Source organism: Artibeus jamaicensis, unplaced genomic scaffold (genome assembly GCF_021234435.1).
Source record: "Artibeus jamaicensis isolate MK-2021 breed Jamaican fruit bat unplaced genomic scaffold, CSHL_Jam_final contig_1998, whole genome shotgun sequence".
In the NCBI taxonomy this organism is placed as follows: Eukaryota; Metazoa; Chordata; class Mammalia; order Chiroptera; family Phyllostomidae; genus Artibeus; species Artibeus jamaicensis.
Window position 1 is genome coordinate 403,279 of NW_026521407.1, and position 27,444 is coordinate 430,722.

The following is a 27,444-nucleotide window of genomic DNA, read 5'->3' on the forward strand; positions in this document are numbered from 1 at the left end:
GGTGAAGTTCAAAGGAACAAAAGCCACAAAAAGGCCATGGAGTCCTGGTAGAATGTAATTTTAGAAAATTTCCTATAGTCCAATAAATATACTATTTCATACTTCTATGCCTGCTAAAATTCCCACCCCATTGTTCACCTGGTTATGCCTACTCATGTGTCAAGACTCTGCTCAGGCATCATCACCATGATCTCCTTCTGATGGCCTTGTCTAGTGCCTCTGGTAGTTGCCCTACCCAGTTCTTCACCTCCCTTAGCTAGGTGGAAGTCTTTCCTTTCTGCACGTACTTCTGCCAGTTGTACCACGATTACTTACTGGTTTAAGTGTTTATTTCTCCGCTGGTCTTTAAGCTTATTTTTGCATGCTCAGTGCCAGGAACAGTTCCTGGCTCATAAAAAACCCTTGGAGTTTGTTGCATTCAGTTAAGAAAATAATGCTGTAAAGTAATTTTCATTATGTTTATTATGGTGCCTTTTATATATTTATTTGTTTTTATTTTATTTTTCTCCATCACCATTTATCCCCCTTATACCCTTTTCCACCTCTACCCACATCCCTCCCCCCATCAACACACTGTTCTCCATAATTTTGTGAGTAGGGGATTGGTGCTAGCAATTCTTTGATAGAACTCAGAAAATTCTTATAAAGTACTTTATTAAATGGCTTAATAGAAAAAGGAAGCTTAGAAAACAAAAATGTTACTATTTATCTATTCACTTTTGCCTAGACTATCACTTAGAGCCAAATCTTAATCTGTTTACCTCAGCAGATTTCAGGATCACATATTAGTCCATTGAAATACAGATCAAATATGAGCAGGAATTTTTTTCTCAATTGGTAAGATATAGATGATACCATAAAATTAGCATAAAAATTTCCAGTGGTACCTTTTAAATACCTTATTATAAACTAGTCATTAATATATAAATGTATGTATACCTACACTTATTTAGGACTAAGAGATTATTAGTAGATCTTCTATCAGATACCCAATATTAATTGGCTCCTGATTCAGGATAGAGTTCCTGGACCATGTAGAGAACTGAGTGATTAACACAGAGACCTATATGTAGTAAGTGCTCAGTAGATCTTTTCTTGTGCTAAGGATTAATTATTGTGAAAAGAGACCTTCAAACATCACAAGGGCATATAGTGCACTCTTCTGTCTAGCCTTTTAAAAATACAACTCTCTCTCCATGAAGTGGTACATTTAGAATAATTAAAAATCATAAGGATGACCCTAAGACCTTTTAAATCACTAAAAACAAGTGAAATAATATAATAGTAATTATAATAAATTTATGTAATATGTAGTTATTTGAAATGTGATCTATGTATAATTCTATTAATTACTAGAATGTAGTATTTCAAAATACTGTAATCCCCAGGTTATAAAGGAGATAGTTTTTCCAGCCTTAATTGAAATCTGCTTTTTGCATCTGGTTTCTATAGTCTAAAATGGTGTTGAGTAAATTTAAATGATATGGAGTTGATACCATATTATATTGGATATGTATCCCATCTAGGAGAGATTTTTTAAAAAATATTTTATTTTTTTATTTTTAGAGAGAGGAGACAGGAAGGAGAAAGAGAAACATCAATGTGTGGTTGCCTCTCGTTTGTCCCCTACTGGGGACCTGGCCTGCAACCCAGGTATGTGCCCTGACTGGGAATCGAACCAGCGACCCTTTGCTTCACAGGCTCGTGCTCAGTCCACTGAGCTACACCAGCCAGGCTAGGAGAGATTTTTTAAAAGTGTTTATTAATGGGTATGAAACAGAATAAAATGCATTTATGGAACAGTATTCTTTACTAATTGACAATAACCTAAATCAGCTCACCTCCTGACATTTTATATCCATGAAATTGGTGACACAGAGAAATATATCACAAGTTGTATTTATTGAGTGTTTTTAGAAATGAAATTTTTGGCACATCAGGTTATTTGTGGGTTTATAAAGGAAACTTTTTTTAAAATAAGAGAAATAAAAAACATTTCAGTAGCATCACAATACAAAACTATATTTTCTACTCTTGACTCTTAATTATCTAAAGATTATTTAACTAGATTTCTTGCTTATTTTGGTCGTCAACACAACTATAACCCCTTCTAAGATAGTCAAGTTCCTGGGTGTAGGCACTTTTTAAATCATCAGTGATAACCAGTCCCCAGCCCAGTCCCCAGCATATAGTAGGAGTGCAGTAATATTTACTGAATCAATTAATGAATAAATTGCCTGTGTGTTTGGTCATTTGACTATTTGTTTGACTTTTGTGGAAAAGAGAATAAGGAAACTAGTGACATGGGAACTAGTTACTTCTGCTGGTTACTTTGTCAGAGGTACTGTTAAAGGTTTGGTAGAAGAGTGTGGAATGTGCATCAGGGGTTGGCGTGATTTAAATTTTATTTGACTTTCATGTGTATCATTTACCAAATTTAAATTCATTGAAAATTATCAATGTATACATTTATACTGTAACCTCAAAATAAAACTTAAAAATTTTATTTATTATTAAGAGAGAAGGGAATAGAGGGAAAAAGAGAGAAAGAGAAGCATAAATGTGTGGTTGCCTCTCACATGCCCCCTGCTGGGCACCTGGCCCACAACCCAGACACATGCCCTGACTGGGAATCGAACCAGCAATCTTTTGGTTCTCAGGCCAGAACTGAATCCACTTAGCCACACCAGCCAGGGATCAAAATAAAACATTTTAAATCAACTCTTTGAAAATATTAAAATTTTATAAATGTGATGAGTAAGATTATGGTTCTGCACTGGAATTTTTTTTCTGTGCACGTTTGTTCACATAAAATTATTTAAGGCTATCACTAACTCTCCTATTCCATGTACTTAATTAAGTGCCTATAAAAGCTCAGGTTAAGGTGCTTTTGTCACAGTGAGGATAGTAACTGCTCAATAACAAAAATTTAGGTCATGATACATCATGATCATATATTATAAATGTTTAAAATACTTATTGTAAGGTTGGTGTACTTCTTGTCTGATTTTTAGGGTCAGAATTAAAGCATTTGTACAATTATTAGATATTTAGTAATGCAACTTTGAAGCAAAGATTATTTTCCATCCTCACATGTTGAAGCCAACGTAAAGTTATAACTTTCATCAATAATTAAAGATTTTCAGTGTTTGTTTATTAAAGCAGCTATATTATTCTTATTGTTTGACTTTTTAATAATTATTATTTAAACTTAATGTAATTGTGTACTAAGATATCCCTTTTTATTATGTTTTATGTATAGTAACTCATAAATTGTAAAAAATGAAATGCTTCTTTAAAAAAGTTTAGAAACTATTGGTATATTGTAGCCACTATGGAAAAGGGTATAGAGCCCTGGCTGGTGTAGCTCAGTGGACTGAGCGTGGGCCTGTGAACCAGAGGACCGCGGTTCGATTCCCAGTCAGGGCACATGCCTGGGTTGCAGGCCAGTTCCCAGCAGGGGCCAGTTCCCAGCAGGTGCCAGTTCCCAGCAGGGGATGCACGAGAGGCAACCAGACATTGATGTTTCTCTCTCTCTCTCCTTCCCTTCCCCTTTAAAGATAAATAAATTTTAAAAATCTTTAAAAAAAGATTATAGAGATTCCTAAAAAAATAGTAGAATTACCATATGACCCAGTTATTCTACTTCTGGGTACTTGAAGAATACAAAAACACTAATTTGTAAAGATATATGCACCCCTAGGTTCATTGCAGTGTTTTTTATAATAGCCAAGATATGGAAACAACCTAAGTGTTCATCTATGGATGAATGGGCAAAAAAGATGTGAGATATATATATATATATATATATATATATATATGAACATATGAACAAAACAAAACAAAAACAAGCTCATAGATACAACGGACAGATTGGTGGTTACCAGAGCAGAAGGCGGTTGGGGTGTGAGCAAAATGGGTGCAGGGTATGCTGATGGACGGTAACTGGACTTTGGGTGGTGATCCCTTTGTAGGATATACAGATGTCAAATTATAAGGTACACCTGAAATTTCTATCATGTTATATACCAATTGTGCCTCAATAAAGATATAAACAAAACAAGAAAACTGCTATACAAACGGACACTTTCCTTTTAAGTAGTCTCTGGAAGCCAGTATTGTCTAAGATTCATTCAGTAAGTTCTGTGGAAATTATGACTCAGAAGTTAAACCCCGGTCCCTTCAGCTATATCACTTCCTTGTGAGACACAGCTTCCTAATTTTGATTTATTACTGTGGATGTTATGGCGTACCACTCAGACTTTGGGAAATAGATGGCCCATCGGACTACAAGAAAATTTGTCTAAAATAACCACATGCCGGTGGGTTCAGGAGGCCAGTGAGAGAAATTACTTGTAACTCATGCAAACCATATGTTCTCAAACTCTCTTGGTTATTGAGTTGTTTCAGCAGGACAAAGGAGTTTATGGTCCGTCCTAACCAACACACTTCTGCTTGCCACCATAAAAACAAAATTTCCCATAATTAACAGGAATACTTTTGTAAGTGGACAGAATAATTAGAATGAGACCATTTTAATATTTTGCATGCATCCTAGAAATGAAATTATGAACTTGTTAGGTAAACAGTAAAATAGACCCTCAACCTTTATAAACTGTTGTTTTGACTCTTTGTGAATGACTTGGAAGGAATACAACAATACATGGTAATGTGTAAATGTTGTGGCTTTTATAAAGATTTAAAGAAGACAATGGATATAAAAGTCCTAGCTCAAATTTGAATTAGTGGGACCGAGAGACTAGAGTACATAAACAAGTATATAGCTTCTAAGTTAGCCAAGCCAACAGCATCTGTGCATATCTTAATAAAAGGAATTTATTAAGTCAAAGGACCCTACAGTTACCTGTTACAAACATGAGTGACCTAATGTGATCCTGCTTGCCTCAAACCTAAACAACTAGACAATTGTTTCAGATAATCTAATTTGCACATTCTATACAGGGATGGGCAAAAGTAGGTTAATAATAATAATAAGTAATATTATATAATAAATAATACAAGGATAGACTGTTTCGGGTACAACTGTAAACCTACTTTTGAGCACAGAGTTTATCTTGTTTATTATTATATTAATTTTATTATTAACCTACTTTTTGCTTACCCCTGTGTAATAGGACAAATAATAATTAAACAAAGTGATACTAAATTTTAATACAGTGCTTATAAATCATGGAGCTCTTAGTCTGTGCAGTGGTGCCTGATGATTGGATGATGGCACCTTGAGGTATTCCGTGGTCAGTCTAACAAGAGTTATAGGAGACATCAAAACAAGACAAAACTTTCTGTCAACAGAACACACTTGTTATGTTAGCTGTGGCTGGTGTGGCTCAGTGGATTGAGCATCAGCTTGCGAACCGAAGGGTCGCCAGTTGGATTCCCAGTCAGGGCACATGCCTGAGTTGCATGGGCCAGGTCCCGAGTTGGGGGCATGTGAGGGGCAACCATTTGATGTATCTTTCCCTCTGTTTCTCCCTTCCCCTCTCTCTAAAAATAAAATAAATAAAATATTTAAAGAATATTTATTGAATGCCTGATACATGCCATGTAGGCAAAAATATTGGAAACCCAGTGGTGAATAAGACAGACAATGCTTTTGCCCTCATGGCATTTAGGGTCGGCTGAGAAAAACAGGCCCCCAGCCCTGACCAGTGTGGCTAAGTTGGTTGGGATCATGCAGAGAAAGGTCACCAGTTTGATTCCGGGTCAGGGCACACGGCTGGGTTGCAACCTACCGATGTTTCTCACATCGATGTTTCTCTCCCTCTCTTTCTCCCTCCCATCCCCTCTTTCTAGAAATAAATAAAATCTTCAAATGACAAAAGAAATAATTAAAACTATGGCGTGTGCTACAAGAGCTAATGTGGAGAATAATAGTCAGGGGCAGGATGGGTGGACCTCTCCTCTAAGTGAGAGGGCTGGCTAGAAATTTGGTTATTCTCAGCACATAAATGATTCTCAATGCCACGTTAGTAAATGGTACCACCTAATGAGAGCAGGGGAGAAGGGGACTCGGGATCGATCTCTGAAAAACGTCTTATTTGGGTGCTCAGATAGAGGAGGAGGTGGCGGTAGAAGAAAGCAGCAAGGCAAGACAGGAGGGAAATCATCAGAGCAGGGTTTGATGGAATTCAAGAGTGGAGTGTTTCCTGAGGGAGTAGGTTGTCAGTTACGTTGAATGTTGCTGAAAAATCAAGTCAAGTGAAGACAAAAAGTGGGGGTTGGTTTTGACAACATAAAACCTGCCACCAACCTTAACAAAATCGGTTTTTGTGGGGGGATAGGGATGGAAATCGAATTGAAGTGAATACAGCAGGAATGGGGATAATAGGAAGCAGAAACATTGATACAGACCATCCCTCCCGCCAAGAAGTTTAGCTAGAAGGTGAGAAGCAGAGATATAAGTGGGGTCGGTACTGGAGAGAAATGTGAACCGAGAGATTTTGTTTTTGTTTTCCAAAGATGAATGACAACCTACCCTGTAGCCTAAGTTTACTGAAAAAAAAATTAGAGGCCAAATACACCGCAGGACAAAACACCTTGAAATCTCAACTCTCAGGGACGTTTGGGGAATTAGGTATCACTGGAAATACCTTCGTATTCAGTTGTCACATGACATGTCAATGAATTTCCTAACGATGAGAATTTTTAAAGATACATGGTATCTCTTCAGTGGGTGGTTAGTATAGATATAATCTATAAAGATTATAGAAGAATCATGAAAAACCCTTGAAATTCAAACTTTTTGCAGAAGTGGGAAAATACCTCTCTAATTGCATTCCTAAAGTTTGGATTTTTAGATATGTGAGGATGTTCGACTGTTTAACAGATTCTTTAAAAGTTAAGGAACAACTTACACAAAAAGTACACATCTTATGTATATAGTTTGATTACTTTTTACCTGTATACACACCTTCCAGATCAAGATCTGGAACATTCGAGTCACCCTGGAACTTCCCCTTGTGCCCATTTATAATTAATACACCCTCTTTGCTCCAAGTTAACCACCATTTGGACTTGCATGATCATAGATCAGTTTTCCTGTTCTTGAATTCCATATAAATAAAATCATACAGTATGAGCTTTCTTTTAATGTCTGGCTTCTTTTTGCTCAACATACTTTTGAGATCCATCTATACTGTAACATTTATTAGTAGTTCATTCTCACTTACTGTTGAGTAATATGAATATGAGTATGCCATAGTTTGTTTATTCATTGTACCGTTGGTGAACATTTGATTGCTTCCAGTGTTTGTATTATGAACATTTGTATGTGTGTCTTTTGGTGGACATATACATTCCTTTCTCTCGGGTATATAGACTAGTATTTCTGGGTCACAGAGTAGGTGTATATTTTGCTTTAATACTTATTGCCAAACAGTTTCCACAGTGGTTGGGCTAGTTTACCCTTTCCCATTAGCAATGTCTGAGAGTTGTAGTTCCTCATCTTGCCAACATTTGCTATAATCAGTCAGTCATTTTAATTTTAGCATTTTGGTGGGTGTGTAATGGTATTTCACTGTGGCTTTCATTTACATTTTTCCGAGGAGTATTGATGTTCAATATATTTTCATGTGTTTATTGGCCATTTGGATACCTCTTTCCTGAAGTGCCTGAATAAGTTATTTGTGCATCTTTTAAAAGCTGGGTTGTTTGGACAAACTAAGCAAACATCTAGAACAGGAACAGAACCACAGAAATGGAGATCACATGGAGGGTTATCAACAGGAGAGTGGGAGGAGGAGAGAGGGGGAAAAGGTACAGAGAATAAGTAGCATAAATGGTAGGTAAAAAATAGACTGGGGGGAGGGCAAGAATAGTATGGGAAATGCAGAAGATAAAGAACTTATGACACATGCACATGAACTAAAGGGAGGAAATGTGGGTGGGAGGGGGTGTGCAGGGTGGAGGGGAATGAAGGGAATAAAATGGGACAACTGTAATGGTATAATCAATAAAATATACTTTAAAAATGTTGGGTCGTTTGACCCTGGCCAGGTGGCTCAGTTGGAGCATTGTCCCATATACCAAAAGATTGTGAGTTTGTTTCCCCATCAGGGCCCATACCTAGGTTGTGGGTTTGATTCCTGGTAGGGGCAAGTATGGGAGGCAACCGATCGATGTTTCTCCCTCACATCAATGTTTCTCTTTCTCTCTCTCTTTCCCTCCTTTCTTCTCTTTCTAAAAGTCATATCCTCAAGTGAGGATTTTTAAAAATGTTGGGCTGTTTGCATTTTAAATTGGTTTTGTAGGCATTTAAAAAATATTTTGGAAATGTGTACTTTGTCACAAGTGTATTATAAATTTTTTCTCATAGTCTGTAACTTGCTTATTTATTTTCTTAATCTGATACCTAGAATTCCTAATTTTAATGAAGACTAATTTATCAGTTTTTTTCTTTGGGGATTAAGTGCCTCTTATGTCCTATTTAAGAAATCTTTGCCACTCCAAGACTATGAAACTATTCTTCTATGCAGAAATTTGACTTAAAAAATTTTTACATTTAGGTATATTACCAATTTCAAATTAATGATTTTGGTTTTGACCCCAGTTATTTTATAACAAAACTAGGCATTTTACTTTTATAAAGTGAAAATATTACTAGGAATATGTTGGATTTAGTCACCTTAGCACAAACATTTTTAAAAAGTAGCAATGACCTGAAATGTACATTCTTCCTTTTCTTTCTACATGTTCATTAGTGGCGTGTGATATCCATAGTAAAATCTATCTGAAATATATCTGTCTACAACTTCAGAGTAACTGACCTTTCAAATAAAACACTATATGTTAAATTTGTTGTTTTAAACCTGTCCTCCACAGTCTATAATTTCTCTATTAGACACTTAATCCAGGAGAAAATGGAATACTTTATAAAAAAGGGCAAGGAAGTGAGGACTGGAATTGTAGCATGGGCTGTATTTGGTCTGGTGTTAACCTTTACCTTGATTTGAGGAAAAAAGGAAGTGTTTCATGGTTGGAGGGATCACTCTCATTTTAAAGCATGCTCTTTGCTTTTATGTCTTCCTTTCTCCTCAGTCAGAGTCATTTGAGGTCTTTGAAATTAATTGAGTCTAAAATATCTTCTATTTCTGCCATTCTTCTAAGTTTATAATCTATATAGGAAAGCACTTTAAAACATGTACATTCTTTGAAACGAAGGTGAAGCTCCAGAAACTGATCCTGCTTCTCTCTTTAATATGTCACAGACATTGTACCTTGGACAATTAAGTGACTTTATTTTTTGTGTCTTGAATTTTGTCTGTGAAACGGGGTGAATAATAAATGCCATCGTACCTGTTTACATTCCAGAAGTGTATGAGATGCTATGAAATCTCGTTGGCACTGCTGAGCTAAGGGCTAGACGCTGCCCTTTTGCAGGACCGACCCAAACAAAGCCAGGTTCAGAAGCCAGGGAACTGAGTGGTAGCGTCTGAGTGATAACTTATCTTGTATGTTGCCAGGAAGCTGAACTAGGACTTGAAATGAACATTTCAGGAAGTTTGAATTCAGCTACATTTAAGAAAGATCTTTTTTCCTTTTTTAAATCCTCACCCAAGAGATAAGCATCCATCAGTTGGTTGTCTTACACACCAGGATCGAGGATCAAACCTGAGAGCTAGTTATGTGACCTGACTGGGAATGGAACCCACTAACCTTTTGGTTACGGATGACACTCCAACCAACTGAGCCACACTGGTCAGGGCAGAATTTTTTAACCATTAGAGCTTATTCTGAGATGGACAGGAATAACTTCTATATCACTGGTAGTGTCTAAGTGGAGGCTATACAACCCAAATAGTGAAAAATTAGAAGAAAGCATCATGTGGCAGAGGAAGGTCACTTAAGGTAGTTAAGATACCCACTCCATTTCTTTTCTTTTTAAGATTTTATCTATTTATATTTAGAGACAGGGAAGGGAAGGAGAAAGAGAAGGAGAGAAACATCAGTCTGTGGTTGCCTCTGCCATGGCCCCTACTGGGGGCCTGGCCTGCAACCCAGGCATGTGCCCCGCTGGGAATCGAACCGGCTCTCACACTTCATTTCTAATATCCTAATTTCATTAGTTACTGGGATAATGTTTCATTTTACAGAACTGACCTTGTGATGCCAAGGTTCTAGGAACTGATTATATGTCGTAGTGATTAAAGGGAATGGTGAAGGACCTTTTAGAAAGAGTAGCTAACACTTCTGCCCCGAGTGTTAATGTTGCAATTGTGAATATTTTTGTAGTGAGTGACACAGTTTCCCAAGCTTTGGGTTAAAAAGTAAAAGTGGACATTTTAGATAAAAGAAACCACTTTTTTGAAGAGGCATGGGTGTAGGAGAGTCATTTTTCTGTTAGGAAGATAAAAAGGAACGCCAGCATTCAGAGACAGCTTCCGGCAGCCCTCAGTGGCCAAGTGTCTTTCTGAGGCACTTGGTTGTCCTTTAGCAGCTACACCTCCTGCCGGGAGCAGAACAGCCCTTGGAAACCCGATCTCTGAATCTGAAGAGCATAATTTGGTTAGCTGGTATTCTCAACTGAATAATAATTACTTAATAGTATCAAAATGAAGGCAAGTTCAGAATGATTCAAGTTAAAAATATGGTTATAAATTTGGTTGCTAATGATTTTGTTCATGGATTATATTAGAACAAAAGGTAAAAACATTCACACATGAACTTTGATGAAATCTCAATGAACTAGACTCCTGCCATTTCCAAATTTAAATTTTATTTGTCACCCACTCCCTTTAATTTTGCAGCACATAGAATGCCAGAATCTCTGAGAAAAATATCGGTACCATAACAAAAATTCTAAACAGCGAAAAAAAATTTAAATAGTGGTCTTTGTCAATGAAAAGAGGATCCAAGGAATAAAAACAAAATTGAAATTGTCATTTCTCAGTGAGCATGTGATGAAGGCTTGCTTTCAGTGCTGGTAGGAAAAAAATTGAATTTGTCAGGTGCTTTGGGAGGCTACAAAAAAAATAGCCTTTAACTCTTACAGTCCAATATATTTGTCAGAGATCTAAATCTTATAAGGGCCTTGTTATTTAGGGCCTTAGCTGGTATGGCTCAGTGAATTGAACACCCGCCTGTGAAATGGAGGGTTGCTGGTTCGATTCCCAATCAAGGCACATGCCTGGGTTGCAGACCAGGTCCCCACCCAGTTGGGCGTGTGTGAGAGGCAACAGCACATTGATATTTCTCTCCCTCTCTTTCTCTCTCCCTTCTCCTCTCTCTAAAAACAAATAAATAAAATCTAAAAAAAAACCCAGCATTTGAAAAAAAAAAAAAAAGACTTGTTATTTAAGAGGTCAGGTGTTGATGGAAAACACTAATGATTTAGTTAAACCTGAAAAAAAATATTAGGAGATCGGGTGCTTCGCTGTGGGAAGAGAAAGAGGGTATCTGTTATGAATGAGTGTTAACTAGGGTTTTCTGCTAGGTTATAATTTTGGCTTTTAAATAAGATAAGAAAAATGGATTTATCCAGTAGTACCAAAAAACCTTAATAGAAACACGATACCACAAACATATTTGTGGATACACATGTAAGTACAAACCATTTTGTCTGGATGCTTGGCCTCATGTGGAGGGGTTTTTTCATTCTCAGAAAAGTCACATTAGATTTTCAATCAGTCACATTTGTGAAATATTTTGTATGAAAGGTGCTGCCTGGATGCTTTATGGCTTTGATAACTGCATTCGTGGAAGTCACCGCTTTTCCCTGAAATTCCACTTAAAAGAATTTTGGAGCCCTGGCTGGTGTAGCTCAGTGGATTGAGCGCGGGCCTGCGAACCACACGATCGCGGTTCGATTCCCAGTCAGGGCACATGCCTGGGTTGCAGGCCGGTTCCCTGCAGGCCAGTTCCCAGCAGGGGATGCACAAAAGGCAACCATACATTGATGTTTCTCTCCCTCTCTCCTTCCCCCCCTTCCCCTCTAAAGATAAATAAATAATAAAATATTAAAAAAAAAGAATTTTGGAAATATTGATAGAAGATGGTCATTGTTAAGCTGTTTCTTAGTATAATATCTTTAAGATTTTGGTTGATATTGAATTTCTACATAGTTTGATTCACTTACCTTTTTTTTTTTCCTGAGCCAGACTTTTCATGTTTGTTTTAAAGTGATAGCTTTGCAGTGGTATCCCAGGCAACAGTGCGATATTCTAAAATCGAAAACAGCGTCGTTTGGAACTTTCTGAGATGATTTGTGTTGTCCAACAGAGTAGCCACTAGCTACACGTTCTTTGAGTACCTGCAGTGTGGCTGGTGTGACTGAGAAACTACATTTTCAATTTTAATAAACTTAAACTAGGGACTACTCTATTAGACAGCACAGTATTAGTATTAGTAATAGGTCTAGAGCAGACTTTTTCCGTAAAGCACCAGATACTGAATGTGTCAGGTTTTGCAAGTCAAAGAGTCTCTGTCTCAGCTACTTTCAGCCCTGCCATCGGTGCAGGAAAGCCACCACGGACAACACCTAAGTGAACGGGCTTGTCCATGTTCACGGTACAACTTTATTTATGGACACTGAAGCAGAACTGCATTTAGTTTTCAAGTGGCACAAAACAATATTCATCTGATTATTTTCTAACTACTTACGAATATAAAAAACCATTCTTGGTTTGCCGGCCACACAGAAGCAGGTGGTGAAGCCATTGTCTGCAGAACCTCGATCCAGAGTGCTCCTGTCAACCGTAGAGATGTCAAAATTCATGTGTTCGCTTAACAAGTATTTACTGAGTGCCCATCAGGAGTAGGCACTATTTTGGGAGCTAAATATACAGCAAAATAGCATTAAAAATACATATAGTATCCCAGAAGGTTCTTCTGGACCTCACATTCTGGTGGCAGGAGACAGATAAAAACAGAAATGACCGTAAATATGTCAGGTGGTGACAATGTAGAAATTTTATGAAGAAAAATAAAGCGAGATAAGAGAAAGTGACAGTGAAGGGTGGCATTTTATATAGGGTAGCTCGGTAAGGCTTGTTCGGTCAGGTGACTTTTGAGCACATGCCTGAAAGGAGAGAGGCCACGGGCCTGGTAGCCAGCAAAAGCGCTATATGGACCCTTTCTTCTTTGAGTTCTAGAATGTTCTTTTAAAAAATATATTTTAAAGCTATGTCAATTGCCAACACATTAAAAGACCCCCATAGATCCCATCAAATGGATGGATCCCATCAACGTTTTTTGGACTGAAGTATAAGAAATTACACAACAGTCCATTGAAAACTGAAGAGTTTTTGCTGCACTTAGAGATATCGAACAGGTTTCTGGTCTTCAGTTGGGAATTCCTTTACTGTCTATCCATCCTGGGCTTCCTGTTTTATAAAGACCTTAAGTTCAGGGAAGGAAATGTACCTCCATTTATTCTGTCCTTGTGATTTAAGTATTTTTCTTAGTACCCAAGAACATCATCCATGTAGCCTGATTATAGATGGCTTTTAATGTCTCCTTTAAGTTCTGAGTACTAAGGTAGTCAGAACCCTCTCTCAGAAACTATACTCAGTTATTTCTGTTGTTAACTTTAGCACACAAGGCCTCTTGAAAAAATATTGAGAGCGATGTAAATGTTGTTGGCAGAGGGTTTAGAAGGTTCAGGAGACCAGGACCTTTCCCCTTTGGGTCACCAAATCAAAAGTCATCTTGCTTGGTAGTAACTACAAGATGTTTCACGTGAAGGTTGCTCATGTGAAACCTTTGAGCGAGGTTTCTTTCTTGCTTTTTTTCCTGTTAAGAATCCCTTTAGTATGCAATTATAAGTTTCATGGGTAACTTTTTTTTAACTTAAAAAAAATTATCAAACTTACAGAAAAGTTACAATACAGTAACCAAAAAACAATTTCTTTCCCGGAAATTTTGAGAGAAAGTTGCTGACATGATATCCTATCACCCTTGAATACTCTAGTGTGTGCGTTCTACCTTCTGCTACAAAACAACCATCAAAATCAGGAAACTAGCATTGCTACGGTACTGCCATTTAATCCTTGGACCTCATTCAGATTTCTCCAATTGTGTGTCTGATGTTCTTTACTGAGGGAGGGTTCAGCTGAGAACCATACATTGTATTTATCTGTCGCAGCTCTTCCCTCTCTTTCACTGTGGAAGAGGTCCTCAGTCTTTCATGACCTTGACAATTTTGAGGATTACAAACCAGTTATTTTGTAAACTGTCCCCTCCGTCAGAGTTTGTTTGTTTTCTCATGGTTAGATCTACATGATGCTGATTTGGCAGGAGTATCCCAGAAATGATGCTGTGTTCTCTTCGTGATCAGGTGGCACATAATTTTCATCTGTCTCATTACTGATGATGGTCACGCTGCTCGGTTACAGTGGAGTTGGTCACTTCTCCATCATACGGTTATTCTTTTCATCTTTGTAATAAGTATTATGGGGAGAAGCCCATTGAAGCTATGTAAATATTCCATTTGTCTTCAGACTTTCAATTTATTCACTTACTGTCAATATGGACTCAGTGAATTTCTGTTTGTTTCAGTGGGTTACAATCCAATACTATCATTATTTTGATGTGCTCCCTTGTTCCACATTTGGCCAGTAGAAACCTATTCAAGAGGATTTCTGTGTTTTTTTTTTTAACACATCCTCTTCATTCTGTGAACACTTCTTTGCTTTCTGACACACAAAAAGTTCCAGACTCATCTTGTACTTTCCCCACTCCAACCCTAGAACCAGCCATTTCTCCAATGAGCCTGGCTCCTTTCAGTGGAGAATGACATTTAGAACTTAGTCTCTGAATCCTAGAAGCTGTTGTATGTCACTGCTCCCAGGTGCTCTCAGTAGGCAGGGCTGGGGACTATCCGTGTGTTCACCCACAGGTACACATGCGCACACATTTACACCCATATTTTATATTTCTGTGTAGAAGTCACGCGTGTATGCCCCTACCTCCATTCCAATGCAGTACCACACATTTTCATATTTGTAACTCCTCTGACAGAGAAAAATGTGTCTTGCTCTCCTTATTTTTGATACTTATTGTAGCAATCCTCCTTTAGAGAACCAATCATCCACTGCCACTGCTGCATCCTTCTCAGTGCAGATGCTGTCCCTGACACCCTGCACCACGCCTCCTGCTCTGTGTGGGCACACTTCTCAACTACTTGCAAGGTTGCCTCTAATATGAGGATGCCCCCTTCACCCGACTCGAGTTCTGACGCTGTGCGCTGCTCTACTCCCGTGCAGAGAAGCTTTCCTGGCCCCACTTTGGTTCCATGATGCCAGCCCCCACTGTCCCATGTGTGGGTGCCTTGCTCACCCCGTGTTGGCTCTGAAACTGTACACCAGACCAACCCCGTGCATAGATGTCTTCTTCATTGTACTCAACCACTGACTCATGGTCATTTGTTCTTTCGTGTGGCTACCTTCTTCATCTGTCTCAAACTCGAATACTCCAAGTCAGGCGATTTTCCTGCCTGAATGCCCTCCTTACCTTTCTCAGGATCTGACTTTCCATGCTGCCTGCCCTCCGTGTATTATGGAGTCCCTCCTGACCTCCTGCTCACCCCACACGGGCACACTCTTCATGCTGCTCTGTCTCCAGGACGCTGCCCTCACCTGCCCCGTTCTTTGTATGGACAGTCCCTTCACCTCTCTTGAGTTTTGACACCCATGCCAGGCTACCTTTTTGCTAATTTTTAACATATGTGTATATTCCTAGCCTTTATGTTTGGCTGCTAATATCTAATGATGATGCGTTGATTTTTAAAAATTAGAATATAAATATAGTGACTATATTTTTGCAAAAAGTTGGAGTACAACAACATTTTACCATACAGTATTTAAAATCAGTACTATCTTGAACAGTTTTGTGGATATGACTACTATTAAAATAAAGAACAGAGGATATTTTCATTTTTTAAAATTCAATTCATTGGGGTGACATTGGTTAATAAAATTGTATCGGTCTCAGGTGTACAATTCTATAACACATCATTTGTATGTTGTGTTGCATGTTCACCACCTCAAGTCAAGTCTCCTTCCATCACCATTTATTCTCTCCTATTCTCTCTTCTGCCTCCCCCACCATGATTTTCAATTTCTGGTAACGGAGGAGTACATTTTATTGAACCAGGCTTCTAACAAATAACAATGACTGGTTCTGGATAAAATCTGAAAAAAATGAAGGCATTGAAAAATGACAAAATCAACTTGTTATATGTGTTTTTGTCCAAGTTCAGGCCCCAGTTTTTGCCTCAGGATGACCAAAACTTGGGAACATAATCTGTAGTTTTACTGGCTTAAAAAGCCATAGCAAAGGTGGGACTGGCTAGAAGGTGAAGGGATTGGACGAGGAACCTGTATGAGTCACCAATGGACACGAACAACTGTACGGGGATTGACTGTGGGAAAGGGGTTGCGGAGAGGGGGACAAAGGGGGAAAATCTGGACAGTGGTAATAGCACAAACAATGAAAAACTCTTCAAAATAAAACATAGCAAGCACAGCAGCTAAGAAGTAAGGAGGAGAAGTCTAGAATAGGGAAAGCTTTTTTTTTTTTTTGTATAAATCCTCTGGTTGATCCAAATCTGTAGCTGATCCTTGAACTACCCTTACACGGGTCATACTCTGAGCAGTCCATCTAAACAGAAATTTGTGCATCTGGAAGGGTCTCTGGGAAACCCTCAATACCAGGCACACTGGGAGGTCTGGGTACCCTAGCTGCTGCCCATCACCAGTAAGACAAAATTTGGGTTAGAGTCCAGGCAAGTTAACTACATGCTCTCAGTGGATTGAGCACAGGCCTGCCAACCAAAGGGTTGCAGGTTCGATTTCCAGTCAGGGCACAAGCCTAGGTTGCAGACCAAGTCCCCAGTAAGGAGTGCGCAGAAGCAATCACACATTGATGTTTCTCTCCCTCTCTTTCTTCTTCCTTTCTCCTCTCTCTAAAAATCTTCTAAAAATTTATTTTAAAAAATTTTAAGAGTAAAATAAAGTCTCTTAGTCTTCAAAGGAACATAACAGAATTTATTAATTCTGTAACATCATTTACAATATCCTGGGTATTTTCCAAAATGAGTAGCTCACATGAAGAAGGAAAATGTTACCCACACTCAAGAGGAAAGGAAATCCGTGGTGACTGAGCTCAAGGTGGCATAGATATCGGAACTGGAAGACAAGGATCTGAAACAGCCGTAATAATTATACTCAAAGATGTAGAGGGATATATGCTTACAGTGAATTAACAAACAGGAAATCTCAGCAAAGAAACTACAAAAAAAAAAGAACAAAATGGAAAGTTCTACAACTAAAAATTATAATATATGAAATAAGAAGTTCATTGGACTGACTTAACAGCAAATGAAGATAACAGAAGAAATTAAGAAGATTTGAAGATATATTAATGAAAGTATTCAATTTGAACAACAGCAAGGAAAAAAATTAAGGGGAAAAAGAACAGACCTCAGGGAACTGAGGGAAAATATGAAAAGTCTAACATTCATAGGCAATTGAAGTCCTAAAAGGAAAAGAGCAAGAGAATGGAGGAGAAAAAAATTTGAAGAAATAATGGCTAAAAATGTAGCTAGTTTGGTGAAAAACATAATTTTACAGATAAGAAGTTCAATTAACCCAAGTGGGATAAATTCACATAAAATCACACCTAAGCATATGATAGTCAAACTACTGAAAACCACGGTAAAGAGAAGATCTTGAAAGCATTCAGAGAAAAAGCATAATATGTAAATATTATCACTAACTTAGGAGCAGCAGAGGCTAGAAGACAGTGGAGTGCCATTTTTAAAGTGCTAGAAGTAAACTGTCAGCCCAGAATTCTATATCAAGTAAAAATATTCTCTAAAATTAAAGGCAACATAAAGACATTTCCAAGTAAATGAAAACTAAGTTGTCACTCGTGCTGTGGCATTGCTGAAAACGCCAAAGGAGGCTCCTTAGACCGAACAGAGATGATACCAGAGGGGGACTCAGGTCTTCATAAAAAAATCAAAAGCACCAGAAATATTAAATATATGGGTAAATGCAAAGTACTAATTTTTCTTCTTAATCTCTTTAAAACACAATTGCTGTGTAGTTAATACTTTTTATTCTCTTCGAGAATTAAGGGAGGCTAAGGAGAAAGGATAGTTCTGCTCTGAAGAGGGCATCTGCTGCTGAAGCTTCCAAAATGGCATCCTTATTAAATGGACCATCCTCAAATCTGAAAAAAATACGATTGACTCTAAGCAATGCTAATTATGATCTTTTTTCTTTCAGATATAAAACCTAATGTGGAACTGAAAAGCAGTCAGGAGCAGTCTGTGCCCACAGGTAACATCAGGTCTTTCCTGTCTAGAAATATAACTTTACCGAAATTACCGAAGAAAGGAGGACTTTCTGGTTGCAGCAAAAACACTATGGAAATGTGTTGGGGACAATAAATGTGTTTATCTCTTCCCGATGCAAAAATAACTCATCCATTTGGATCGTATAAGTTTGTTGGGATCATAGGCCCAAACCACACCCCACGAGATGTTCATCACTGTTATTTTTCCAGCTGATCGGTTTAAATAGAGACAGGTTTTGTTCAATAATACAGTAGGCTTGTGTTTTTCACTCGAGAACAGCGATCAGCAAACTGTTTTTGTAAAGGGCCAGATAGTAAATATTTTAGACTTTCTGAGCCACATTGGCCTCTGTTGCATATACCTCTTCATATTTTTTACAACCCTTAAAAACCGTAAAAACCATTCCACCTCCAGGGCCCATACAGAAACAGGCCGTGGTTAGATTTGACCCTTGGGCCATTGTTTGCGGACCCCTGCTTCAAAATAAACTATTAACATTTAAAATAATTTATTTCCTAAAAACAATTTCCATGTTTTCTCTATTGATTAACTCGCTTTTTGAATCAAATCTTATTATGTTGTATTACAAAAGTTATCACATATGTGTCTTTTTGCATTACTGTGAGTCGTAGCCTTATATTTTCATTGAACCTATACCCCATATGAGTTGTTCAGGCGTGCACATTATGAGTTAGTTATTTCAGGCTTGAGAAAAGTGAACCACTGTTTATAACAGATTCTCAGAGTTCACAGGGTGTATGTCATGATAGGCAGAAATTAGAAACTTCACCTCTTTATACAGCAAAACATGAGTCCTGGATAGACAGACATTTTTCAGGACCTCTCAGTCATGGGTTTTATGAAGCCTGTTTCCATTTTACTCCCACATTCCAGTAAAAGCCCTGCTTCACGTGTGGTGTCCTGGCCGCAGCCGTGAGGACCGCCATGCAGAGGTTCCGGTTACTTCTACTTCAACCTCATTTGAATACCATGGATTCAGTGTCTTTGACTAAATGTTGCATGTAAATACTTTATTGAATCTGGAAGGAGTCTAACATAAAGCAGTTCACTTTTCAGTTCTTTTGTTCTCATCTTTTTGTTCACGCTTTACTTGTGAAATAATTCTACGATTCCCTTTTCTTCTAATATTATCATTTATTGTACAAAATTATATTTCCACAAAGCTTGATTTTTAACAAGTTTGCTTGTTTTTTTAGCATGCTTTTGTTATATACACTCCCTCGTACTTACGAGCTCCCATAACACTTTGTATTTCCCTTAGTCTTTTGTCCGAGTCTACCTGGCAGACTTGTACTATCTCCTGTTTGAGTCCTGCATTGCAGTTGAGGGCTTGTCTTATCTACATTTGTATAAGCTCCTCGGGGACAGGAATTTGACTTATTCATACCTGTAGCCTTGTCAACATTTAGTACATGTTTGAGGAAATAGAGGAACTGGAGGACCAATGTGTTTTCCAGAGAATCACATTTACAATGTGAACAGAAAAGGAAAACAGGAAGCTTTCAGGCTTCCTCTAAGAAAAGCATCTTTCCCCAACTTTCCCCAACAACAGTATTTTCAAGCTAGGTATTTTTCATGGCTACATATTAATACTTCTTGGTCATACAAAGTAATAACATCCTACTGAATATGATGAGACATCCCAAAGGAGAGAGAATTTCTGTCCAGAAGCAACCTGAGTGCATTATAACTCCAGTGAAAAGAAATATTCAAGAAACTCATGTCTAATGGAAAGGTGCATGAACCCCGGATGTATTTCTTAACCTCTAGAGTTTTCACATATATCTCACTTGGGCTGTCTATCACTAAGGGTTTGTGTGAAGCCAAACTGGGAATGGACTTAATACGTGTTTATTAAAAAATGTTGAAAGTTGACTGCATAGTTAAAATTCTTCTTAACTCCTAGAAGGTCCAGTGATTTTAAATGACTACAGTTTAACCAAACCTCATGAAACAGAAACTGTGGACAGTGCAGAATGCCCAGCCAATGAAGATGAAGATACAGGAGGTGAGCCATAGCATTCAGACTAATAACTGATGGTTATAAATGTGGTCAAGACTTAATAGGAAGAAGAAATCAGGGACTCTCCAAGGAAAGCTTGTGTTTGTGGAGCGAGTCGAGAGTAATTCAGTTTTATTCACGTTATAAGCATTCCATTGAATAATTTGCTATCAATATCAACAAATTTTGAAAATTTAAGGTGCTTATTCAGTGTTCAAGATATACTAACTTTATTGTTTAAATGTTATTTTTATTTTTTCATTGTGAAAATAATACATGCTCACTATAGAAAGGTTCATCTGAGGTGTTTTCCAACACCAACAACTAATTCTCCAAAGCTTCAGACACCAACTGGGCATCCAGCATTTCAATTCTCACACGAACTCCCAGAGTTAAGCTGCACCCACAGGTTAAGGGGTCAGTTTCACAAGACTGCCCTCGCTTCAGACACCAATTATAAGTGCCAGACCCCCAGGTTACCTGCACTTCTTCTGGCTTGGCTACAAATTCAGGGTTTCCCACAAACCTCCCTCAGGTTTAATAATTTGCTGGAATGGCCTATAGAACTTAGGACAGCACTTTACTTACGATTGCCGGCGTGTTATAAAGGATACAACTCAGGAAGAGCAAAGTGGAAGAAGTGCATAGAGCAGAATATGGTGTGGGAGAGCCTCCGTGTCCTTTCCGGGCACACCGCAATCCCATCACTTCGCAGTGGTCAGCGACCCAGAAGCCCTCTGAGTCCCGTTGTTCAAAAGTTTTTATAGAAGAGCTCAATCAATAGTCGCTTTTCCCCTTCCTGGAGGTTAGCGGATGGGGCTGAAAGTTCCAACCCTCTAATCACTTGGTCTTTTTGGTGACCAACTCATCCTGAGGCAACTTAGGGTCCCCACCCTAAGTCAGTCAGTCACCTCTGTAGCATAAACCATTCAGGTGTGATTGGAAAGGGGGCTTGTTTTTAATAACAAAATATACTCTTATCACTCAGGAAATTCCAAGAGTTTTAGAAACTCTGTGCCAGGAATCTGGGGTTAAGGCCCAAGTCTATTTTTGTATATACCACAGGCCACCCTCTGGTCTTTGACCATGAGCCTCTTACAGCAAAAGAACCATAAAAATCTACAGTCACTGGTATGGGAGAGGAAGAAACTTTCCTCTAGTCTTCAGGGTTCTCTCATTTGGTCTAATAAGTCTACATGAGGCAGAGTAACAAGAGAAAAAGAACCCAATGTAACGACCTATATACATAGTGGAAACTCCCATATGTGAGAGTCAGACACCCCACATACATGCGAGGCTCAGAGAGAGAGGGGGGAAAATGAGGTGTACATGACATTCTGAGGTAAGGATGAGGTGAGGCACCTTGGGGCTTCAGAGAGTCTTAAACAACTAGCGTTTCAGTTGTGTGTTCCAGTTCTCTACAAAAACAGTATTATGAAGAAGCTATCTCGCGGCCCTTTGCTTGACATTACGGGTTGTACAGTGTATTCCTTGTAGTCCAAATTGGTGCTATGTCTTCCATTCCAGTTCTTTTTTAGTATTCTGACCTTTTGCATCTACCACCCGGTAAGTGAAGTCTGGTCCAGAGTCAGTGTCTATTCTGTCAAAACTCCTTTGTAGCCCTTCTGGGGTTACTGGCATTGGTTCAACATAACCCACTTGTGAACTCTGGGTGGGGCCTCCCCCCTGAAGACTCTAACCCATAGTCATCTGCAGCCATTATGTGTCTTAGTAATAGACAGAACAGTTCTTGTTAGCATTCTGAGCCTCAAAGGGTGATAAAGGAACATATGCAGATTCACCCCTCTACATTGCTGAGGTCCCCAAATGTCTACTCATTTCATGGACCCAGGTGGCCATTCCAAGCCAGTACACGGCAATATTCACTCATTGGCTCTGGTCACCTTCCACACTTGGAAGGGGGTTCTTCTGATGGGTATCAACAAGTCCCATTTTAATGTACCGCTCAAGTTTCCATAGTGATCTCCACAGGGCAATGCCCGATATGGGCATCCTTTAATAGACCAGGTTTTCACTGTCCTTCTGCGTACCCATACGGCCAGGGCACGGTCATGAACCACCAGTTGGGTGAAAACACAAACAGAGGCTTTTATCCTTGTTCAATTCTTCCATCACAGCTAGGAAAACAGCATGGAACTCGCCTCACTGAGCTGGTGTGTTTTTACCTTCTTCGACCTGAGTGGTAGTCTTACAAACAGGATATTGTCCATTCACCTTGGAATTGCCGTCCATAACCAAGCAGCTCTTGTTAGTCAGTCAAGGGTGTTTATAGGACATGGTCCAAATAATGATAGAATCTGGCAGCCCCTCACACAGTTCCAAGTCAGTCTCAAGAATAAAAAAGATCTCTACTAATATCTCTTTTTGCACCCCCCAGGTAGCAAAATCCTGTATAAACCATTTTCACTTTATTATGGAACTCTCCTGGGCATTGCCCTCCCCAATACAGCATTTTTCTGACATCACCTAAGATATGGGTGTTTCAGATATTAAGATGGTTTTTTGTCATGCAATCATGGGGGAGTTTTGATTAATGTCCAATAACAGGCTAAATGTAAATTCTCTAGTCCAAACCCCCAATAGTCACTGTTGGAAAGGCCTTGCCATAAGCCCCATAAACATTTACAAATGTTTACCCTACTGAGACGAGTCTCTTAACTCTCCCCCTTTCTTTTTTTTTTTTCTTTCTTTTGGCCATATCAATGTTTCCTTCATTCACCTTCTTTCTTTCTTTTTTAAAAAATCTTCATCGGAGGAAACCTTTTTGATTTTTAGAGAAAGAGGAAAGGATCAAACCCACAACCTAGGTAGGTGCCCTGACTGGGATCAAACCTGTGATCTTTTGGTGTCCAGGATGGTGCTCCAATCAACTGAGCCACCTGGCCAGGGCTCACCTAATTTCTTAATAACCATTTACAATTTTCCACCTTGCTGGAACAAGTCCCTTGACTCTCCCTTCTGCTTCTCCTCATTTTCTTTTTAATTAATCTAATGCTTTTATTAGCATCTGTAAGACCCACGAGGGGGAAGCTGAGAGAGCAAATTCAATAAAGCTTCTCAAAATGTTGCTTGATTTTGCAGCAGTAAAGGTTAAACGGGGTGGCTTGCAAACGGGGACCCTTGCTCTGTGTTTTCTTAGAATCTGTGTCTGTCCCTTCAGCATCCATTTATCACAAGGGCAATTATATTAACTGTATTTTCTTATTTGCTGTATTTTTGACACTTTTAGATTTGGGGACCTCACAGACCTGGGCAAAGACTATCCTTTCCAGGGATAGTCAATTCTTAGAGATAGCAAAGCACTTGGCCAGGAGACTATTTTTCATAGACAAACCAAACAGTCCAGATTCTCTATCCCCCAACCATCTTCTTACCTAACTCTCATACAGTAAGCTAATATTCTGCCCCCAGCCAGCCCCAAGTCCAAGGGAATCCCAGGGCTAAGTACCGGACAACTAGAGACCACATTTAATGTCCCAACGCCTGCCGGTATTGTTCAAACTCTTTTTCCTGTCCTGCTGCGCCTTCTCTCAGAAATTCCAGCAACGACTCTGGCCTTGGATTGCCCCTCTTCTTTTCTGCCTTTGGACCAATAGCTTTCGCACATGGCCCTGCATGGCATGTGGTGCCCCTCCCTCGGACCTCTGAGTATAATAAACTTCTCCTTTCCAAGCCTCACTCTCATCTCCTCCTATCGCTGCACTGACTTTACCATACCCTATCCAACATGTACATTTTTAGAACACCTCCTTAAGCTACAACACCTAACCATATTCGGTAACAGGCATATTCAGTGGGTGAACATCTTGATTATCATAAAGTCAGTCCTGTATGGCTTACAGATGAAGCATATCAACTGCTTCATCTGGGGTGTTCCACTTGGCATTTATAGAGGGAGCTGGATGGTCCTTTCTCGGGGTAGAGACCTTACAGTAGCTTTTAGCCAGTCCAACCAGCTGACTGTTCCCATGGGAAAAGCATGCTCTGGGTCTGGGTCATGCATAACCATCTGGGATTTTAGTGAGCTTTATAGTTTTAGTTTTATACTGAGCTGTGGATCTAGTGTCAACACGTACATGCTCTTCCACTCTGTAGCATTCAAAACCAAAGGCATTCCCCTTAATGGAGTCATCCTCACAATCCATTTAGTAAAGATTCTTCAGAAGCCGATGGTACTGATTTGTAAAATGAGACAACTTCACACTCCACTCCCCGGTTTCAGTAGTTTCTTGGTTTTGCATAGACCCCATGTGAATCACCTTCTCGATGACCTTCTCTTCGAGGTACTCTCCGTTGTCACTGCATCATTTTTCCCTTGGGGCAGCTTTGAACCCAGCAACCAAAGCTTAAACCAACCTAAATCTGAGCTTGGTCCAGCACTGAGGTCTGACCCAGGACTCTCTTTTCAGTTCATTTTAGTTATCACAGATAACCAACGGACTGTATATTTCATCTCTTACTCATTAGTTTGCAGTTCCTCATGCATCCAATGAACCAGCTCCTCAGGAGCTGGATCCATCTCTGAATGCCCTTGGTAATTTTCCCTCCAGGAACTGATCACCGCACAGCTGCTGCTCCGTAACATGGGCAACCACGTGGCTAGGAATCAGAGGTTTCTCATCTCCCACGCTCTCCTCCTTTTTCTTCCTAAACCACATGTTTTCATTAGCCACTCATCCAAAAAGTCCTACTTCTGACACCAATTCTAGAATATTCCCGACATCGACCACCAATTCTCTAGTATTCCAGGAAAAACCTGGAAATTCGACATTCAATTCAATTCTCATACTGGCTCCTGGAGTTAATATCAGAAATGTCTGAAGTGAAGACACGTTGGACACACTCTGTCCAACGTGGTTACAAGTTCAAGGTTTTCCACAAACCTACCTCAGGTTTGATAATTTGCTAGAATGACCCACAGAACTTAGGAAAGAGCTTTACTTACTATTGCCAGTTTATTATAAAGGATAGAACTCAGGAACAGCCAAGGGAAGGAGATCCATAAGGCAAGGTTTGGGGTAGGGGAGCTTCCATGCCCTTTCTGGGCACACCTCCATGTGTTCACTAACCTGGAAGCTTTCTAACTCTCACTGTTCAAGAGTTTTCATAGAGCTCAATCTACAGTCTCTTCCCCTTCCTGGGGGTTAGTGGACAGGGCTGAAAGTTCCAACCCCCTAAGTCACTTAGTCTTTCTTGTGATCAACCCATCCTGAGGCTACTTAGGGTCCTCACCCTAAGTCATTTCTGTAGCATAAACCCAGGTATGATTTAAAGGGGCTTGTGAATAACAAAGGATAGTCCTATAACTCAGGAAGTTTCAAGAGTTTGAGGAACTCTGTGCCAGGAACTAGGGACAAAGACTCAATACACGTTCAGCAGAAGTAAGGCCTGCTTGAGTGTGGTTGGTGGGCTAATAATATGGGTATACTAATTAACAGTTTTCATTTGATCATTTCATCAAAAATGGCATATGGCGTGCTTGAGTGTGATATTGTGATGTTACAGAATTGCAGGCTTATGATTTTGTAATAAAAAAGGGTGTTATTTGTACCAGACCCTATATATTTTTGTTTTACACCACAGTTTGGTAGTTCAGAGAAGTGGAAAGACAAAAGAAAAACCCACCTCTGTCCTGCCATCCAAAAATTGTTCCTGTTGACATTATGGATTACTCCCAGGCTTTTCGGTGAATTTAAGCATGATACCCGTGTCCATATTGCACACATTTCATGCTAATATTTATGTTGGTAAATCTGTTCACTGTTGCTTTATGAATGTCACTCAGATCCCCTCTTAGGTGTCATTTCTTCAGAGAGATGTTCCCTGATAACCCAATCAGTATCTTAGCACCGCACTCTATTTTAATTCTCTGCATGGACAATTTTAGAGTTTGATTTATTTGCTTGTTTATTGTAGTCTCTCACCCCCCGCCCTTCATTAGATAGGCTCTTCAGCTGTCTTTCTCATGCTAAGTGTTTGCAACAGCTAGAACAGTACTTGGACTATAGTTGGTGTGCAGTAAGTATGTGCTGAGTGTATGACTAAATAAATTATTTAGGTTAATTATATGAGTTTACATGTGTTTATTAAAGGAAGAGAAGAGACATTATTTCTTGCAGCTTCTTCTTTTGTCTTAAATTCTTGAGGGATGAGGAAAAAGAGCTCTATGTCTAAACCCTCTGAGATTCAAATCACAGCTTCAACTAAACATTCCAGCTCTGCCTAGCTATGCTTTAACTTGTACCGGTTCTTAACCACAGAGACTGAAAAATGCCGCCTGGCACAGGATGTGGTCACTTGTGCTGAGGAAAGGCACATGGTGTTCTTCTAGCTTCATACTACTTCTTGAAGGTGACATCCCTGGAGTCACACTCAGAAGAAGGCAAATGGCAACTGTGCCTTCAGCTGGCGTTTTCCGGAGTTAAGGTTTTTGAGTTCTGGTAGGTGATGCCGTTAGGTGCCTGTTTGAAGCGATGGTCCCTACCCAACTTTTGGTCTAGGAATTTATCATTGATGTTACCATTTGCTCCGGGTTCGGAAGTATCTATGAGTTCTGTGTGTTCAGGTAGTGGAGGGGAAAAACAGATTAAATACCCAGAATAAAAGGAAACTAAATAATTTCTGTACAATAGTAGGAATTTAAAACGAGTGACATAAAAACCCATGAGGTTCAGCACTTCTCTAGGAATCCATATTTGCCGGCCTCTGAATTTGACTCTGCACCAGAAATGCTTCCAAGGAGAAAAGAGAGAGATTCGGCCCCTGTGGTTCACTTGTTTTGGGTCATCTTCAACTGCTGTAGCTGCCTGTGTCATTTCTTTCTTTAAAAAAAAATATAGTATGTTTATTCCAATATATCCAAAATACTGCTTCAACATATAATTAATACTAAATTATTAATGAGATATTTCCATCTCTTTTTAAAATTTTGAATTGTTTTACTTATTTTTTAATTTTTTATTATTATGTTACAGTTGTCCCAATTTTTCCCCCTTTGCTCTCCTCTACCCAGCCCACCCCAGTCCCCATAGTCAGTTCCCACACCTTTGTCCATGTCCATGGGCCATTAATACATGTTCTT

At 39.1% G+C, this 27,444-nt stretch overlaps 1 protein-coding gene across 4 annotated transcripts in view; it reads left to right on the forward strand.

Annotated features, from left to right (window-relative positions):
- Window positions 1–27,444, forward strand: part of IKZF3 (IKAROS family zinc finger 3) — an 81,480-nt gene that overhangs the window by 3,135 nt on the left and 50,901 nt on the right. Inside the window, exons 2-4 of one of the 4 annotated variants that reach the window (XM_053656184.1) lie at window positions 1,567–1,653; window positions 18,249–18,302; window positions 20,250–20,348. In XM_053656184.1, the coding sequence (XP_053512159.1) occupies window positions 1,567–1,653; window positions 18,249–18,302; window positions 20,250–20,348 (240 nt within the window). Of the gene's footprint in view, window positions 1–1,566; window positions 1,654–18,248; window positions 18,303–20,246; window positions 20,349–27,444 lie in introns of all 4 variants that reach the window. The other 3 variants (XM_053656183.1, XM_037140574.2, XM_037140573.2) reach the window with 3 other exon arrangements.